This window comes from Thunnus albacares, chromosome 19, assembly GCF_914725855.1.
Source record: "Thunnus albacares chromosome 19, fThuAlb1.1, whole genome shotgun sequence".
Lineage (NCBI taxonomy): Eukaryota > Metazoa > Chordata > Actinopteri > Scombriformes > Scombridae > Thunnus > Thunnus albacares.
The window spans coordinates 3,525,180-3,545,598 of NC_058124.1; the positions used below are offsets into that span (position 1 = coordinate 3,525,180).

Sequence of the window (20,419 nt, forward strand, 5' to 3'; positions counted from 1 at the left end):
TACCAAACGTGTATGTAACACAAACACACATACATAAAACGCAGTAGGGGTGCTGAATCATTTCTGTAAGGTGTGGGATGTGGTAACAAAAAAAAGCATCACTCATGTTGCTTATTACTAAGCTACTCATCACTGGGATGTAATAAAAGGAGGCTACTGTTAAGCCATTAGCTAGAGTTACTACCTAACACTAAAACAGAATGACCAAGAGTTGAGTGACACTTTTAAAAGGCCATTATAGCTCTTGATTAAGTGGCCTGACATGTGAAATGTGCTGCAGGTTAAATAAAGATTAAACTAAGTGGCTGCAGTGAAGGGATTAGAATTATGAAGCAGCACTTTTATTGAATTTTCAAACTCTCCCGGAGTCACACGCAGCATCTCTAGAGAGAATTTTCTAGAGAACTGACCAAAGATTGAGGCCTCAAGTTTTATTTTACTTTCATTGCTTCACGTGAGACAATACGGGAATCTTTACAACCTCATATGTCACCTCCAAACAGAGGTAATGTGTTTAAAGGACAGGTTTACAGTCAGGTGTCCATATGAAGAGTGAAAGAGGTCGTATGTTTGACATAATAACCTGTTTGGCATTTTGGCAGCAGGAATAAGAAGCTGTCTATACTAACTGCAAACAAACTCCACTCCAAGTCTTCTGGTCTGGTGGGGACGTTACACCTGCATTATATACATTATAATGCAGAGCAGGCCCTTGTTTATTCACAAGACCAGCTCTGGCCTTTTCACTCCTATTGATCACTTACCTCTCACTGCAAATGTTACATTATTATCCATGCATCAGTGACTTCTCCTTTTCTGTCAAGACTCTTCCTCCCGCAGCGTGTGAAGGAGGAAGGGAGAGGAGGGTGGAGGGAGGGAGGGAGGGAGGGAGGGAGGACGAGCTCTGCCCCTCCCCGCTCCTGATGTGTCAACCGTAATTAACTCTGCCACTGTTGCTCCACTTTGCTGGTTTTGTAACACAGTCAGGGACTAAAACCCCAGCAAAGCATCTCCTCCTGCTCAGAACATGGCGGACACAGCGGCTGTGAAGAGGCCCGTCAACAAGTGTTTGTGTGTTTCACTCTGTTTTCAATACACTATAAGAGTGAAATCACTGATTCACCCCACTATTCAGCTACTAGTTAGCCAGCTAGTTCAATTCCTCTCAGCATGTTCATCATCTTTCTCTTTGGGTTGTCAAAAGGTATTCTGGGAAATGTAGGAATCACTAATTGAAGTAGGGATTAATGAAGCAGGATTTAAGTTATCTTCACTTGTGCTCTAATATTTTGTTCAAACAAGATAATAACATGTGTCACAAATGATTTTGTGGGAACAAGATAATAACTTGAAGGTACCAGTGATTATCTCGCGTGTACAGGTTATCTGATATCTTGTTCACGCAATAACATCTGCTCACAAGTTAGTATCTATTATCTTTATGAGTGTGAGATAAGTCGTGTGAACTTGTGCTCACAGGCTATCTTAAATCTTGATCAAACAAGATAATAACCTGTGCACACAAATGATTTTGTGGGAAGAAGATAATAACTTGAATGCACAAGTTATTATCTGGTGTGTACAGGATATTATTTAATATCTTGTTCACAAAAGAACTTCTATTCACAACTTATCTAATATCTTTATGAGCACAGGATGATACACTCAGTTGTGCAAATTTGTGCTCATAAGTATCTTGTAATACTTGTCCATAAAAATAATAACTTTTGTGCATATAAAGTGATTTTGTGGGAACCAGATCATATCTTTTGTGCATAAATTATTATTATTGACAACTTTTGCAAATTTGTGCTCACAAGATATTATTTAATAAGTGGTGTATTAACTTATGGATATGAATGTTGTTTGCACAAAGTAAGAACTTGCATAAGCAAGATCAATATCTGTAAGTGTGCAAAAGGGATTATGTCTTGTAAACAAAATGTTGAAGATGATATCTTATGCACACAAGCTTGCACAAATTATATCTTCAAATAATAACTTGTGTTCACAAGATCTAATATATTATTCATGAGAGGTAATTACTTGTGCAAATGTGTGTGAATTTGTGCTCAGAAGATATTATCTAATATCTTGTGAGCGAAGAAGATATAAGTTAATACACCAGATATTAGACAATCTCGTGAGCACAAGTATCTTGCATGAGGGAGATATGATTTAATATCTTCAACACATGATAATCACTTGTGATCCATATCTTATCTGAACAAGATATGAGATGATATTGTCCTCTTGTGCACACAAGTTATTATCTTGGGCAAACAAGATAAAAAAAATATCTTTCAGGATGTCTGGGATTCTGTAGAAAATAAGATACATCAGAGAATCAGTGAATAGATTGACAGCTCTGAATGTGCGGCGAACCTCCATCATGTTGATGACGCATCACACTGTCCATCAATAACATGAAACTATTAGATTATTCTGCTGATAGCAGGAGCACAGTCGGAGTTCTCTCCTCTTCACTCTGTGTGTGTGTGTGTGTGTGTGTGTGTGTGTGTGTGTGTGTGTGTGTGTGTGTGTCTCACTCAGGCTTTTATGTCCTCAGTTAACAGTCCAAGTGCTGCTTTAACATCCACACTGCTTTCATGCTTTCACATTAAAGTTGGACTGTTTGTCCACAGGAGTGTTTGACACTATGTCTATTGCTTTGCAGGGGGGCAATTAAGTGATGCCTTTCAGTGTTATAGTGCATGAGTGCAGACTGAGGGAATTTTAAACACATATATTAGGTTCAGAGTAGAGCTCTGGTGCTGATCTAATGAATGAAATCCTGGTTTATCTCTTCTGATCCAACATTTCTATAAGACACATCACAACACACTTACATTGTTCTATTAGTGTCTGTAGGTGTGTGTACTGTAGTGGTTCGTGCAAACAGCTGTTGTCTTTGGCTTTTCATACACAAATGTTCGCAAGGGTTAATTGAGTACGGTGCAAAAAGCAAAAAAAAAGACCTTACTGGTGATCCTGTGGATAAGAGAGGTCAAAGGAAAATGAATAAGATCAAACAAACAGGCCTGAAGGAAAAAAAAAAAAGAAAAAAGAAAAATCATATTCAAATTTATCATAGAAAACAGTCAGTTGTGAAAGCACTACATCAGTGGAAGACCATGTCAGCAAAGAATCAACACAGTTAAGCTGGCGGCTCTGTGAGGATGTGATGCTGATTGTAAAAAAAATGAAAATAAAAAAATTGTAAGATGGGGTACAGTTTGTTTTTAAACACCAAAGACACCAGACACAGTTGAGGAATGTCATCAGTTTTAAAAAGTATTGGATCATAAAGCATTATTGGTACTATTATTAATATTGGAGACACTGGATGATGGAGACACTGGATGAAAAAGTCACTTAAGTTATAAAATCTTGTGCTAATGCATTTAGCAGATTGGAGATATTTCAACCTGCTGGGGGCGATAGATAGAGAGTCAGTCAGTGAGGGGATCAGAATCACTGGAATTCATCCTCTGAAGACCTTGAAAATTCTTGGCTGCTGTTGCGGTTTTAGAGCATTTTAATCTAACACAGGAGCATCAAAACAGGACGTCTGAACAGACAAAGCCACATTCCTTTAGCATGACGCCTTAAAGACATAAAGCAACAGAAGTAAAGGGAGTCTTGTTTGGTGTCTATAGGCTGGTAGTAGCAGTGTGATGGTGTTTTTTTTATTTTATAGCCTGATACCTATTGAAGAACATCTGAACAGGATGCTTTATTGTCTTGTAGGATCCTTTACGAGATGAATTCATGCTGTTGTTAAAACACATGTTCAGACACTGCAGGCTGTGGCTCCCTCATTCATTTCGAGGCCGCTGTGTCGGCTCAGCGGGGGTGCTGATGCAGAGAGGTCCAGCACCAAAACAGAAAAACGTGAACAGCATAAATCTGCTGTTATTTGGCAGCTGTTCTGACGGAGGATGGTGATGATTGTCACTGTGGTAACTTTACAGACTTGTAAAATTCTGTCTCGTATTATAAAACGCTATTCAGTGTTTTGGTGTCTGATAAACCTTCACACTTATCTCAAACTGGACTTCCTAGAAAAACACTATTAGATAAGTGTGCGAATAAACTGATAAATTCATGTTTCTTTATATATATATATATGATATAACTATATTTATATGTCTAACCAGCTCCACTTCAAGTTACCAGTAAATGGAATAAAAAGAATTCAACTAAATGTGACAATAACGTGACTTTTTGATTTTTTTTTTTTGCTGAGTAGATGAGAATTAACTTTCACTTTGAATTGAACTTTGAATCATTTCGCTTTTTGCGGTGAGCCTGTGACGACTCATTTCTCACAGGAAGTGGTCAGAGAGAGAGGAGCCTGCATGTATACACACACACACACACACTGAATATCACACAGACACACACACACACACACTCATCCTGAAGCAACAGATTGAGACGGGGTCTGTCACATTACAGCCAGTGTTTAATTGAGTATTCAATGAGTATGTATTCTCACAAGGCATTAAATGTACAGCAAACTACCACTATCGTCATACATGGTGATGGGCTCGCTCCATGCCAAAACTCTGCCGGGACAGAAATAATACCATGACTACATGTCCACTGCATGAACACACATCCTGATGCCATGCACTAATATTGACCATGAGCCGTAAAAACCACTGAAAGAAAACAAACTAAATGCACTCGCTCAGTATGATCCTTTTTTTTTTTCTTTTTTTTTTTTACATAAAACCATCACATGAAACAGGAATAATACACGCACACTTTTAGATAAAGATGACGAGGGTGGCGACAATGTTATAAACAATGCAATAACAATAAGAACAACAACATCGACAAGAACAATAACAGTATTAAAGCTTTTCATGACCATATCAACATTCAGTGTATTGGAAAATACAATCCCAATAGACTCTTTGTATAAAAAAGAAGCTTTTCAAGTCAGCATGGAACAAATAACAGTTCGTTTCTCAGGGGTGGGTGTGGGGGGGGTTGGGTCGGGGAGAGGGGGGGGGGTGGGGTGGATGACAGGGGCGGGTGTGCTTCCATAGATTTCAGAGGAAGGGAGGTGTGTGTGTTTGTGTGTGTGTGTGTGTGTGTGTGTGTGTGTGTATATGATGGGTGGGTTGGGGCAGGTCCTGGATGAGTCATGCTGGTCTATGTGGCGTAGCGTTTGGTCCACTGTTTGGCTATCCTGTCGTGCTCAGCTCTGTTGGTCAGGTACTGTGTGGCGATGCTTCCAACCAGAGGGTCGGCTGTAAACACAAGAGGAGCGAACTCAGTGAGACTCCACACAACAGACAAAGTATTTATTGAGTTTTATGAGAGAACTGGAAGTGAAAACAGGAAAGTTGCGGGCTGTAAAACCAAAACAATGAACTAAAAAAGCTAAAAAGCTCAGTAGAGCTGAGGGGTTAACTGTAGTTAGGTGATTATTCTCTGTGGGGTTTTGTCACTATGAGCAACACCTTTCACATCACACATAATCATTTGATTCATTAAAAATATTGATTGGTGCAACTTTAAAATGTCAACACCTACTGATGAATCCCTGTCATGTCACCAGAGTCTGATGTGAGGGTCTTCAAATTGCTTATTTTGTCTGACAGACACTACACCGATCATTCTTTTAATCAATAAGTTCAACAATAATCTTAACTTGATGAATTGATTTTGACTGGACACTAATCACAACATAAACACACATATTGTTATTGCTGTTTCAATGATACAATGATAGTCAAAAGGTTGTTTCAGAATCTTCCACTTCATCAAGAATAAAAGCTCAAGCACAACCACATTATTGGAATTTTTTTTTGCTATGAGGATGGTCATACTTTGATCTAGAGCCTGACCGATATATCAATCAGCTGTCATTATCGGCCGATATTGGCCCGTCCCAGATATATGGGTATATATTGGTATATGTTGTCAGATATGTGCTGACATTATATAGGCAGCATTTTATTGATATTTGATCCTTTTCGGTATCAGCATCTGCCCTAAAAATCCAGTATCAGTCTCTATTTTGACCTTGAATATTATAACAAGATATATCTTTATATGGATATGATGGTGGCCCGTCGTTTAAAATACCTTTGCCTTGACTGTTGTAAAAGCATGTTTATCATAACAATACATTGTCCAAAGTCTTTACAGTTTGGAGGCAGCCAGCAATTATTTTCATTACCGACTGATCTTCTGGTTATTTTTTTAATTAATTGATTCATTATTTAGGGTGTAAAATGTCAGGAAATAGCACAAAATACCCATCAGGACTTCCTAAAACCCAAGGTGGCATCCAACCAACACTTCAAAATAAGATACTGCAATATGCACGACAGGCTGGGAGATAGTACAATAAAGACAAAAGGGAAAATGGTTAAAAAAATCAATCAAGAAATTCCAATACTCTAATAGACGAGAGGAAAGTTTGGCCTGATGGGGGCACAGGAGGAAAAGTCAGTCAGAAAAGACAGGATTCATCCATGGAGGACCAAGAATATCCCGAACAAATCGAGCGGCCTTCCAGTGGATAGTTGTAGAGATACTACAGCTTGTCAGGGTCACACTGTAATAGAAACCTTCACTAACAGATTTTCTCAGAGGGAAAATGTGATATCAGCAGCAGCCTTCAAAAATCCACATCTGTGTGAGTGATATTTTATTTATTAGGGACATGCGGCATGTTTACACACATCACAACATCTGCGCGCTGCTGTTTGACATCCAATTACTTGAGCCGATGTATCAAAGTCTAAAAAATTGGTCTAGGAACTTCCAGCGGACCACCTCGGCTCATCAGCATGCATGGGAATTTTATTACAACCGGAGAGAAAAAAAAAAATCACAGAAAAGCCGTAAGTCAAACAAACGGAGCTCTATCACTCCTGCGGTCTGAAGTGGAGCTTGTATTGCTTGACGTACAGCGCGGAGGACAGTTTTATTTATCGGCGGCGCGGTAAAACGAGCGTGCTGCTGTAAATCAGCGGTGATCATGGTGGGCTCCGGCAGCACTGGCGGACGGCAGCACTGACTCTGAGGAGACGTGCCGTCCCGTCTGTTGATACACCGCGCACGTCCGGTCAGTCAACAGCCACCGTTATGAATTCCCCACCGCCGGCTCCTCTATCGACTACGCTGCCGCTCAGCCGCTGGTCAATTTCTCAGTGAGGTGACAGAGAGAGAGAGAGAGAGAGAGAGAGAGAGAGAGAAACAAACTCCTGCGAGCTTCACACACACACACACACACACACACACACACACACACACTCTGCTTGGCTTCAGACTGTCTCCTGCGGGGCTCGGCCTGCTGACGGAGCAGTGTGATGAGCTTGGCTGAGCAAGCAGCACAAACACCCCTCCGCACTAATCCCTGCTAGGGTTTCAATGATGGGGGTTTTTACAGGCTTATACCCATATTTCTGGATGAATGGATCCTTACACATCATGTCTTTGTAGCTCCGAGTCAAGACGTCGGGTTGTTTTTCTAGATTTCAGTCCAAAATTCACAAGTGACAACTTGAGCCAAAGACTTAAGTCCTGTTAGAATTATTTCTTTGTGGAAGCTTGTGCAGCATTTTGGCTTCCTGAATCACCACATCAGTGCTTATTTATGACTGTATTATGCTATGCTTTACTTGTTTGACCAATCTGGGCTTTTGAAGACTAAATCTAAGACTGGACTTTTTAGATTCAAGCTCCAAAGTGTTGTCTGTAAAGAACACTTTGCACCGTATGTTTCAAACGCCTCCACACCTTTCCAACATCAGAGTTGTGGAGCTGTGTCCGATGATTTGAGTTAAGAAAGTATCCAGAATTTGTTTGAAAGTTCTTTACAAAACTGCTTTCATCACTTTTTGTGTGTAGAAACAAGTTAATGACTATGAGACTGTCTGAAAGTGTGCGCTGTCGTCCACATTTATACACTTCTCACTTTCATCCTGCTTTCTTGTGTTCATTCAGAACAGGTATTAACACCTTCAGACATTGTCAGATACTTTATATAAAGTAGTTAGTTGTAGCAGCCATACAATACTAGAGATGCAACAAGATACCTTTCACTGTAAAAGGAACCACAAAAGCTGACATGTGGGAGTGACAACCAATCATGCTGCTTTGGATTCTCATATAAAACAGAGTAGAAATGCTTTCTGCTCCACTTAGCTGCTTTAAATTACTGATCAATCACTGATCGCCTCCATCTGCAGCTCCCAAATTCTCTATAACAGAACTTTACAGAGCTGGTCTCATGTCCAGACGGCCTTTAGAGAATCTCAATTCATTTATTCCTTCATTTTATTGCCTCTTCTCTGGTCTTCCCCCCAAAAAAAAGACCATCCGACAACTTCAGCACATTGAGAGCGCTGCTGCTGCCGCCAGAGTTCTAACAAGGAGCACTGAGCACATTACCCTGGCTTCTAGTTACTTATAGAATGGATTTGGAAGTGCTGCTGCTGGTGAATAAATCACTTAACAGCATTGGGCCAAAATGTCTAATCTCCTTGAAGAATATAAACCCAGTGGGGCCGTTAGATCTTTAGGAAGTAGTCAGCTGGTACAGAACCAAACAGGGTGAAGCACAGATGGAACCAACTTCTTAATCATGTGCCTCAACTTACAGCACGATCAAATCCAAATGAAAATTCTCTCTTAATTTCCTTTGTTGTATTAGAAGCAACTCTGCACTGTAAATGAATTTCTCATCTATTACTTATCCTATATTTATGTCTCTATTCTTAACTTTTTAATTTCCTTTCAAGAGCTTTCTATCCTTTCAATTTGCATATTAATATCGTTAATGCGTTATGTAAAGCACTCTGCATTGCCCTTGTGTATGAAATGTGCTGTACAAATAGCCTCTTGAGATGTAAAGAGCTAGAAAAAAAAGCATTTAATGATGGTGAGAAGCTCGTGTTGTGTTGTGAAGCGTCTGCACGGTGAGTGTAAATCTTTGTCTTGTTCTCCATCGGTTACCGTAGTATCAATATACTTGAACGAGCCATTGAAGAGGTGACAACCAATCACGAAGTTAAACTGATTTTGGGGAGAATCCAGGAGATAATGAGGCGAGCGGCGGACCTCTTGGATCAACAGTGCAATCATATAAACACAGATTACACTGAGTGAGCTGTTCACTGTAATTTTATGGTAATTTCAGCCCTTTTTTTTTTTTGGAACACCTTTCAGCCATTTTTTAAATTTTTTTTATTGTCGAACAGAAGGCAGACAGGAGCTGCACAAGCCGAGGACACACAATCCTAAACTGTTTTCATTGCACATTTCCTGGAACTCATCCAGATAGTAAAGCACTCCTTAAAGGCAGGGCGCGGCAGGTGTTATTACAAGTTTGACAAACTGACACCCCTGAAGCTACCGCGGGGAGGAAAAAGAGAAGACGCCTTTATTATAAAAGACTGTCCGTATATCTGTGCGCGCATCAGCCAGATAAACCATCTAACCCAGACAGTGGTAGCAGAAATCACTGAGGACGAATCCCTCTGGCTTGATGTTCCACAGAGGCTGAGGCAGGAGAAGAAAAAAAAAGGGGGGGATGACATGCGACAGAGGCCCTGGGCTGGATTTGAGCCCTAGATATGCTCTGACATGGCATGTGGCTGAGCCCAAATGAGCCACCGGGACGCCCCAGGTAGATATGTGCTTGTGGCGGGACCGTGATGCAGGGGTCGGTCGTGGCATGACGACGAGGACGAGGAACGGCGGCCCTCGGAGGGGTTGTTTAACTGTCATTCCGTCCTCTTCGCTGGCTTTAATGAGCTACATGCCGATGATCTCCGCCTGCACGTGGGAGGAAAATCTTCAGAAGGAAGGAGGTGGGGAGATATTTTTAGGGTATTTCAAATCCAGGGCCCTCGTTCTGCACTCCAGGCTGGCTTTAAAAGACACTTAAGCGAGCGGTGAGAAGCGTAGTGAGCCGGGCCGATTTTGATGAGGCAAGAGGCAGAAAGAGGGATAGACGGTGCGTGGGTAACAGGGAGGAGGAGGGTGGGGTTTTTTTTTTTTTTTTTTTGGACGGGTGCAGGGTGTCATTCAAGTCCCTTTTGTATGGCGCTTGAAAGGAATTGGCTCGTCTCATGTAAAAAAAAAAAAAAAAACGCCACTCGGGCTGCAAGGGGCGGACGGAGGAGGAAGAGGAGGAGAGGAACAGCTATTCTCATTTTCACCCACGGTGGGAGAATCTCCGCCGCTACGTTTATCAAAGAGCAATCCCCCCGCTGAGAGGACACAAGCTATCATCAGAGGTCTTCACAATCAGCACTATCTCTTCCATCCCTCCACCACCCCCTCCTCCTCCTCCTTCACTCTTTCTTTTCTCTTGCCATCTCATTCCCCATGATTCACATCTGAAATCACCTGTCATTCTCCTGCTCTTTTAACTCCCTTTCTTGCTCTGACACGTTTTCTCCCGCTTCTTTCACTCTGGATCTCATCGCTGTGATGTCAGATAGGTTTTTACCACCTCTGCTAGCTCAATTTAATACTTTATACCGAGAGACATTAGGAGCGGTGGAACTAGGAAACGACTGGTTTAACTGGTTCATAAAAGACAGATTGAACTCCCTGCTGCTGGTAAACTAAACCATAATAGATCTAAATAGCTTTAAAAAACGTTGATGTCTTCTGTGAGAACGGTGTCAGCTGTTTACAGGACTGTGTTTAGTCAGCCGGTCCTGGTTAAATATTGATTGAGCTGCGACCGAGAGAGAGAAGGAAAAACCCAGAAGCACAATTTATGACACAACATTGTAAGAGGATGAATGCAAATAGTATGGAAATGCTTCACCTTTTTTTTCTGTCTCTCGCGCCCACAGTCGCCACTCACCGACACCAACGGTAGTAATGTGTGGTTACTGCGTTGAGGAGTGTTACCTATCGCTGCCTCAGTTTTGCTACAAATGAAGGGTTTGTCAGATCATCTCAAAGCGGATGAAATCTCATTTCCTTTAGCTGAATCTGCAGAGGCTGACGATGATTGTACCCTTGTGAAACAATCATATCCACTTCACAGCGATTGGCCGGGCGTGTGGAGGTGGAACACCGTGAACGCCTTCAAGAAGAGACTTGCCCGTAGCGCGTGCACTATTTGTAGAATTGGTCACGATGAGAACGTGTTGTTTGTTTCAAACATACTGAAGCTTTGACTCAGTCGCTCTTGAGCAAGGCACTGTGGTGGATCTGTATGGAACTCCATGAATCAGTCATGCACTTCATTACACATATGTGATATCAATTTTACTACAGTCTAATGTATGAACGGGCACCTGAGACACATTTGTTTTTGTAAAAGTTATGACAAATGTAACATTAGTTTCACAGGTAACATTCTGTAACAATTCCAACAAGGCAAAGTCTGAGTTTAATGCTCAAATGGATTTTTCAGGCCAATACTGATATTGATATTTGAGAGGGTGGGATGTCCTGGTAGCTGCATGGTTACCAGAATGGCAAATAACATGAATCGAATGTTCCCAGTTCAGTTCCAGCAGACGGCCTTTGTTGCGTCATATCTCTCATTTTCTGTCTTTCTCTGTACTCACAACTTAGAATAAAGGCAAAAATGTGAAAAAGAAACTTTAAGAGTCAAACCATAGAGCTGCAACAATTAGTTGGTTTGTCAATTATGACAAATAATCAATCTACGACTCTAATATGTGAAGTGTTTCAAAAGTAACACATCTCTTTGTACATTATCCATACAGAACAGATATGTCAAGTCAACCTGTCACAGCTAGAACTGGAGAGAGGTATGTCAAGGACAAGAGTGTGTGCATATGTGTGTGTACATGTGTGTGCTGCAGCTCTCACCAGGGTTGCAGTCAGTGAGCAGGGAGCAGATGGACAGTAGGACCTTGGAGATGGTGAGGGCAGGACTCCAGTTGTCCTTCAGGATGTCCAGACAGATCACCCCCTGACTGTTGATGTTACAGTGGTAGATCCTCGTACGGAACGTCACCTGGAAGCAGCCAGTGAGAGAGTTAGATCAGTGTTCCACAATTTGATTACAAGTTGCGTATAGCCAATATTTGATCCTGATAGACAGTCTCTTAGAGCAGGACTATACTGACAGCAATTAGGGTTTCTGATTGGATGAAAAACCTTTCAGACAACTCTCCACTAAAATCCAGAATAGCATTAAACATGTTTATGAATGCTTGTGTGCAACCGGAAGGAAATGTCACATTGAAATGAATTCTGGGTAACATATTGTTGATCATATCTACAGTAAACATGAACTCAAACTGCTGCCTCATGTCAGAGGTGTATGAGCACAATATACTGTGCTGTAGATGATGTGATGTCATACACTCTGTCAGATTAGTTAAATACAGATATTCCAATTTATGTAAAATGTACCGGAACTAAACAATAATACTTTGCATGTAGTAAAGCTTCCTTACAAATAAGGTTTACAGTGGCAGCATGGATGGAACAATATGATGGAAGCACAGGGTGTGCTTGTGTGTAACATTGTACCTTCACCCACTATGTTGGAGATCATTTAGTCTGCTTGTTAGTTAACAGGATGTACTGTAAACATGTTAACAGGGTTCAATTAAAGGAACACTCCAGTAAAAGTGCACTTGTATAAAGAAAACAGAAAAAGATTGGTCCAAATTGAAGTGTGTAAAAATTGTGGTGGAGTTTCCCTTTAAATTTGCTAATAAAATGAGGCAATGAATGTTTAACATTATGACACACTACTGTAGTTCAATAAATAAAACTAAATCTGGCATATGTATCCCATGATTGTCTATCACTGTATTTATTTTGAAGCAGATCTGAATCTAGATTAACATTTCTAAACATCAAAAATGCCTCTATTGTTGAAATAATACAGTCACATGATCATACTGGTTTGACTGAGGTAAGAACTGTGAGTGCTTTCCACTTTCAGCCACATCAGTCAACCACACTAGATTGTTTTTCTTTTTAGTGTTATCTGAAACCCTTTTTATTATTGCATGTCATGTTATGTCATGTTGTTAACTGTGGTTATTTTATTATTGATTAATTAAAATTTGTTGTTATTGTTTTAAGTAGTCACAATAAAAAAATCACAATATTCCAGAGCTAAAGGTGACAAATGTCTTGTTTTGTCCAACCAACAGTTCAGTATTTTTGGGGCATCTTATGCTTTTATATCCATACAGTGACAGAGGAGAGATGACAGGAAATGAAGGGAGAGAGTGTTTAGGGGGCAACATGTAACAAAGGTCCACTGCTGGATTCTAACCGTGGATGTTGCAGTTATATAGCATGCATCTTAACCTGTAGACTACTATGGTGCAACAAACCAACAGTTCTCAAAGATATTCACTTTACATATACATTTACATTTACATTTACATATGAAAATCAGAAAGACTGAAAATCCTCATATTTGAGAAGCTGGAAACAGCAAATGTCTGGCATCTTTCTTTCATAAATGACAATTACAACTATGAATCAATTATATAAACTGTTGACAATCAACTGCCTGTTGATCGACTAATAAATTGATTTTTGGTCATTAGAAACCTTACTCAGGTCTGACTGACAGCCCTCCCAGGTTGCCTGGACACAAAGCTGTTAACATCAAATCATACACAGTCTCAATGATTGTCAAAGTGCAAGCTGGCTTATAATGGATGTCTACCAATATACTGATGCGTTAATAAATATCTGTGTTTATTCTAACCCAGTGTGAGAACCTCAAAGCTATTGCACAGTTTAATGTATGGTTCAGTGCAGTGAAAGAACCTTTCTGGTTGAGATCAATCTAGATACTCTCTGTACAGTATGAAGGGATCCTGCTTTAGTCAACAGTGAAGTGAAGACAGTCATCTGGAACTCAGCAGAGCCTAACATCAGCACAAGGAGCATAACATCATTAAGGAGTGACCTTTGACCTCTCTGCTTCTTTAAAACAGAGGCTGCTGACCAGGACTGGCAGTCCAGGAATGCTAGGAGTCCTGTCTCCCTGTTCTGTTCACGTTGTGACTACAGCCTGCCCTCTTTTATCCTCTCATTAACTCTCCATTCCTCCCTTCACATCTCCATCTTATGAGAAACAAACAACCCTCGAGCCCCCCCCCCCCCGCCCCCTTCCTCACATTCCACGCTGGGTCTCGCTGAGGGGATGCTGGCTGACTCGGTGATAGACAGACACAGCGATAAACAGGACGCTTTCCATTACATGAAAGGATTTCCGGAGATGTGAGGAGAAAGGCAGGCAGGAGATGAGGTGATTGATGGTGACTGGTGGAGGGCTGGTCTCGTGTCTGAGTCGCTCCTCTTCTGTTCTTACACCTCCGCTGAGACGGGTTAGCGGTGGCATGCTAATGCTGGCAGCCTAGCAGCCATGAAACAGATCCCTGGCTAGCCTGTGTGGTCTCATTAACAGGCTGTAATCCCATCATGGCTGATGCTAATAGATTATGATGCTGCCTCCACGTAACAAAAGCTACGGGTTTAATCCTACATCCCCTCTGTATCATGGTTTCATCCCACAGCCTCCAAACACAGCCTCTGCATCCTCATTTTATATCCCGTCTCTCGCTCTGATTAATCTCCATGTGTTTAGAGAGTAAATGCAGCTTTAATGCCTCAATACCAGTGTCTGCAGCAAATGTCACTGCAAACCAGCCGTTAGTTTTCAGTATATTTTATTCCAATCTGGCCTGATGGAGGCAACACAGGAAAACTCAAGAAAGATCTAAAATGAAAAGGTTTCATCCTCTGGGGAGCATGATAATGTTCAGTACAGTTAATGACCTGATGATGGGGCCACTAATGTCACTGGGAATCATCTTCTCAGGAGCCATGAATATCCACAACTTAATTCCATGCCAGTCTGGCCAGTAGTAACGAGAATCTTAATCTGAATCTAAATGTTAGACCAATACTTCAATCCATAAAAGCTGCACTATTATATTTTCATATTAACAGTGAATCAAATGATTTTGGGAAAGGTGTCGCTTGTAGTGACAAACGCAACTCTGCTGCAGTTCCCTTCAGCCCTACATCCCGTTTTAGCCTCTTTCAGCTCATTATTTGGTTTTGCACCCTAATGTTTGGGTTCATAAGCTTCAGAGACTAGCTAGTGAACATGTTGGGGCATTTAGCAGCTAAAGAGACATATTTTTCTCAGTTGGTGGAGACCAAACCTGTGCTGAAAGGAGAGTGAATGTTGGACTTACATTCATCAGGTGGCCACAAACACAACTCCAAATGAATTCTCCATGTATTCCATGAATACTCCTGAATGTGTAATTAAGCAACTGTTTGTTGAGACATTTGTCATATTGACTATATAAGGTGATAATATGTCAGTGTTGTGTTAATGGCTTTTTGTGTTGTGTCCCCAAGAAGTCAAATCAGTTTATGCAAGGCCACTGTTCAATTACAGAATAATGTAAAGACATGTGTAAGTAATAATGTAAGGCAAATGCTAAAATGTAGCATAAAGTAAGAAGCAGAAAGTAAAAAAGAGTCATGAAGTCATGAAATGGACTCAGAATGTCAGTTATACAGTGAATATCTATGGAACAGCTGATAACATTAGCTACTAGTCATACCAGACCAAGTAAGACTGTAGCAGCAAAACCTCTGAGTGTGTTGAATTGAGCAGGGCTGTTTTTTTTTATTGCTTATGAATTCAACTTTTCATTTCGAAGGGGAACAATGTGTTAGTTCTTCTTTCAAAAGTGATATAGTCCCACTGCTATCAGAGCAAAAATAACTGCATTTAGGAGAAACCATTTGAAACCTTTACCAAAAAACCACCTAACAAAAACAAACAAAGAAAAAACTGTCGACATAAACCTGGATCATCTGCATGGATCATGAACATGAGTATTTGAAGACATTCATTGGCAGAGAGAGACTGTTGAATTATGGGTTAATGGTGATTTAAGGATGGAAGACATGGATAAAATCCTCTATCATGGTTTATGTAATTATAGATCACAATATCTATAAATATTATGATGTAGTGCATTTTTAGATGTTTGACTTTTAATGGTTTTGCGGGTTGCAAAGGTTCCAACATTTATAAAAAGGGCCTCACTTGGCTTAACAATGATTGAGCATGTTCCTCTATCATGAGCTCAAATCTGTTCACATTTAAGTCATTTCGGGGCCAATGGAATGAAAATCAATGGAGCTGATTCATAGTTTTATAGCAAGGCAGTCATCATGACATATTTAACAAATGAGACAGAATGGAAAGGTTGGGTTTAAAGGAGAAAATGTATTGAATGGCTGATCATCCATAAGCTTAAGCTTGACTTTATGGCGCTTCATGGCACGTTAAACAGCCAATTTCACAAGTTCCAAAATGAGAACGATCCCATGCAGAGGAAGATGAAGTGTGTGGTTGGAATTTAGTTCAAAGCCATGAGGAAATTAGAGTTGATGGAGGGGGATAATGTTAGTTAGAGCGGTCTAATCTCTCCTGTCCTTGGGTGGCTCTGCTGAACAGGTCAAGGAATTAGACATATATAAAACCTCATATCAAAACAAAAACGCCGAAGCAACGTCCTCGCTATCCTCAACCTCTATCTTAAGAGTATCAGTGTGAGCCTAAACTGGCCTTATCATCCTAACATTAGTGAGTGAGCCAGTGTAGTGAGCAGCTGCAGCTGTCAGATTGGTGGCTGTGAGCTGGTGAGCTGCTGGATGGCAGCACTCACAGCCAGACTGGAAAAACAAGGCAGCAGGAGGCCAAGAGTTTAGACGAGCTCTGTTTCCCCCTCAGTGCGGACTGCCAGGACGGAGGCGGTTTCAGCTGGTCGGCTCATGGCTCGACCTGAACATTGTTTCTACTTTGGAATCGTGTTTCGCACCAGACTGCAGATCAAATACCTGAGGCTGTAACAAAATATTAGCTAATAACTTTAATTTGTGGCTGCAGCTTTAAATTTTACAGATGGATAAAGTTGTTTTTTTTTTAAAAGGAATATTAACTTTCTTTTCTATTTAATGAAAGAACTTCACAAATTCATCAGTGTTTTTATAAACACATTTGCCTCCCTTTAGTGCCTGAATGTGTGAGAAGATGATGGAGAAATGACTCACATCCAAACGTATCATTTGCTTAAATTATCACTGTGGATGCAGCGTAATCGGCTGCATGGGAGACAAGTAGTTATTGAGAGAGAGCATCAGGAAGTCATTCACAAATGACTTTAAAGGGATAAAAGGAAAGACATAAAATGTTGCCTGAGTAAAAGGAGTAAATGACAAAGAATCTACCTGAATTCAGTACTGAAGCTCAATAATCATTCCTGCCAAGTACAGCAGGAGAAAATGAATAACCCAAAATGCAGCGCTCATTGTTACAAGAGGTGGTGAATGTGGGGAGGTAGAAGGTAGCAACAGAACATGTAGTATCAGTTTTCTGTACTTGCAGTTTTAATCAACTTGCCTGAACAATGTGACAAAAATATATAAAACTTCAACACTTTGATGGGCAGTGAAACAGCTACAGAAGAGAACAGACTGGACTGAATCCCCCCGAGGATATTCCTGCTCCCTACAGGATGACTGGTAATGGTTTTTGCGTCCCTCTGACCCTTTTCTATGAACACCACAGTCACATCAAATTTCCATTTTGACCACAACTTTCAAAGGTGTGACAGGTATCTTACAAATTGATGGCTAGATTTCCATTCAAATACGAATTTGAGGTTGAATCCTAATGTTTACGGTGACCACCTGACCTTTGTTCTAGCGTCGCCCTCGGGACAAAAATATGAACTTTGCATATGAGGTACCTCATAATCTAACAGGCAAATTCTGTCCCGATGCTGTTGTCGACTGTCTCTTCACCGACTCTCTCTCTCTCTCTCTCTCTCTCTCTCTCTCTCATTTCTCAACCATGATCCGAAGGAATCCAAACATGGCACGCGTCCTAAAATATTCTCCTGTTTACTTTTCCTGTTTATTTTTAAAAACACGCCTCTCTCAATAGCTGATAGAGGTTAACCAGCGAGTATTTCTAGACTTGAAACCAAAACTCAGGGTAAAATCAGAAGCACGACTAAAAACTGAGGGAGGTGGCAACCGCTGACAGCCAGTCTACTGTGTAAATACTGACACACACTTGCATCAGCAGAACACACACACACACACACACACACACATACCCACAAACCCACAGCGTCACTGGAGGGAAGCCAAATGCTGCTGAATGCTAGCTGCATGCATATCAGGAGGGGGAACAAATAACAAGAAACACCTCAAGCGTAAGTCTGGTGATTTTCTAGATTTTTCTTATTGTTAACAAATGGAATGAAAAGACCAAAACCAAACTGAATTGATCCTTCAATCAAGTTTTGTGTGTGTTTTCCAAAGCTTGGTATATCTTATTCCTCTGTGCCATAGAGCTCCATTGTTCCAAAAACTATTAAAAACACATCAGTGAGCCACACTGTTGCACTGGATGACATGTTCCTTCATTACCATGAACACACACACACACACACTGTGGTTTATTTTGAGTCAATCCTACACACACACCGTCCTGTTGCTAGAAATACTCACTAAAACAGCAAATGTGGAATAATCCACCGCTGAAAATAGTCCCCAACAAATGCACTGCTTCCTCCTGTTTGAGTTAAAAAGTAAAGTCACCAGCTGTTTTAGTTCATTACTGAGGGTTTTAAAAAATATGAATCTTTATATTTGTGCCTGTTTTGCCATAGTAGTGTTCATTTTTACACCTGATTTTGATGATTTTTTTTTGTCAAATTCAAAAAAATTCAAAAGCTTCTGTCATGCACTGTTTATCTTGAAGTCTTTTAGACATTCTGAGGCTACAGATGTGGCCATTATATGATATGCAGTTACCACGGTTCATTTATTGATTCTTGTAGACACATTATTGGTTTTGGTCTTTTCATGGGCAATAAAAAATTATAGAAATTATTGATAGAAAAATATGCAGAAAAAAAAAAGAGAATAGGACCATCATTTATCTCCAGACTAGCTTCAGCTCTCTGTGCTGCTGTCATCCATTATTCGCTGTAGGTGAACAAGCCTTAAACAAGTCATTGTTGTTGAACAACAGGGTGAAAGCTGACAGCCAGCTGTGACAATGGTGGCATTGTGTAAAGCTTTGGGTGAAGGAGAAGTGGGGGTGGGGGGTGGGGGGGGGGGTTGGATGTTGTGCTGTGTAGCTGGAGGCCATGACTCACCTTGGGTGGTTTGAAGGGGTAGTCTGGTGTGAAGGCGATGTCCAGGAAAAACACTCCTCCCTCGTACACGGAGCCTGGAGGGCCCAGGATGGTCGACCTCCACTCGTAGATGTTGTCTCCTTTAGGACCGGCGCTGCGTTTACGAAAAATAAAGAGCGGAGGGAAGAAAAGGGGAGAGATTTAATCTACCCGCAGTCGTTTGGAGAGGAAGAGACGCTCTAATCATCTAACTCAATTCTCTCTCTGTAGCAGCATGGGAGTGAATAAATAAAGTGTGTGATTATCAGCAGTTAAATCAGCCGCACAGAGTTGCCATTTAAAGTTCTTATCCATTAGAAGATTAGGCAACATTACTACAGTGTATATAACAAAGGCTGCATCTATAAGCCAGAAGAAATGACGAGTATGATCAATGTCATGTGGTTGACTGATCTGTGAGGGATGTGCACGCAAGCATGAGACACACACACACACACACACACAGACTCTCTCTCACACACACACACACACACACACACGTACACACAGGAAGGTGTTGAGCAGCAGCAGCGGCTCTGTTTCCTCACTGTTCATCAGCACTTCACTGTTGGGCAGCTGGCTGCTGCCGAGCTCCATTGTTACCTTCATTTTCGCCACACACAGATACGCACACACACACAGACACACACGCATGTATGCACGCATACATATTCACACTCACACACAAGAACACACACACACACACACACACACACGCAGCTGCGAGAAGAGAGGCACTAATCCAATTCCATTTTCTATTGGAATTAGGCCAGATGCCCCTGTCGGTTTCTTGTATTACTTTTACTTTCATCATTTACACACACACACACACACACACACACACACACACACACACACAAACACACACACACACACACACACAGAAAGCCAGAGTGAGAGAGATCCAGAGAGAGTGAGAGTATGTGTGAGGCACATAAATGTAAGATGAGAGCGTGAGTGGGGTTGTTCATGTGAAACAGCAGTCTGTTGTAAAGCACCGGGCTGCTGCAGACCTATTTCTTGTCAGCGTGTGTTTGGACACAGAGAGGAATTATGGGAGCGGGCAGGGGAACGGATGCCGACATGTTCCCCTGGATGGATAAAAATAGTCCGGAGAGCGATAGTGTGCCAGGGCCAACGGGGGACAACATGGCCAATAAATCGCTCTGCTCAGCGTGAGGCGGTAGCCTGAT

The 20,419-nt window shown here is 41.2% G+C and overlaps 1 protein-coding gene across 1 annotated transcript in view; it reads right to left on the minus strand.

Annotated features, from left to right (window-relative positions):
• Positions 1 to 4,450: 4,450 nt before the first annotated feature.
• LOC122969984 (ubiquitin-conjugating enzyme E2 E2-like) overlaps positions 4,451 to 20,419 on the minus strand; it is a 68,006-nt gene continuing 52,037 nt past the window's right edge. The window contains exons 4-6 of the mRNA XM_044336056.1: positions 19,209 to 19,341; positions 11,836 to 11,983; positions 4,451 to 5,264 (exon numbers count right to left, since the gene is read on the minus strand). Coding sequence (XP_044191991.1) covers positions 5,167 to 5,264; positions 11,836 to 11,983; positions 19,209 to 19,341 — 379 coding nt within the window. The 3' untranslated portion in view covers positions 4,451 to 5,166. The remainder of the gene's footprint in view (positions 5,265 to 11,835; positions 11,984 to 19,208; positions 19,342 to 20,419) is intronic.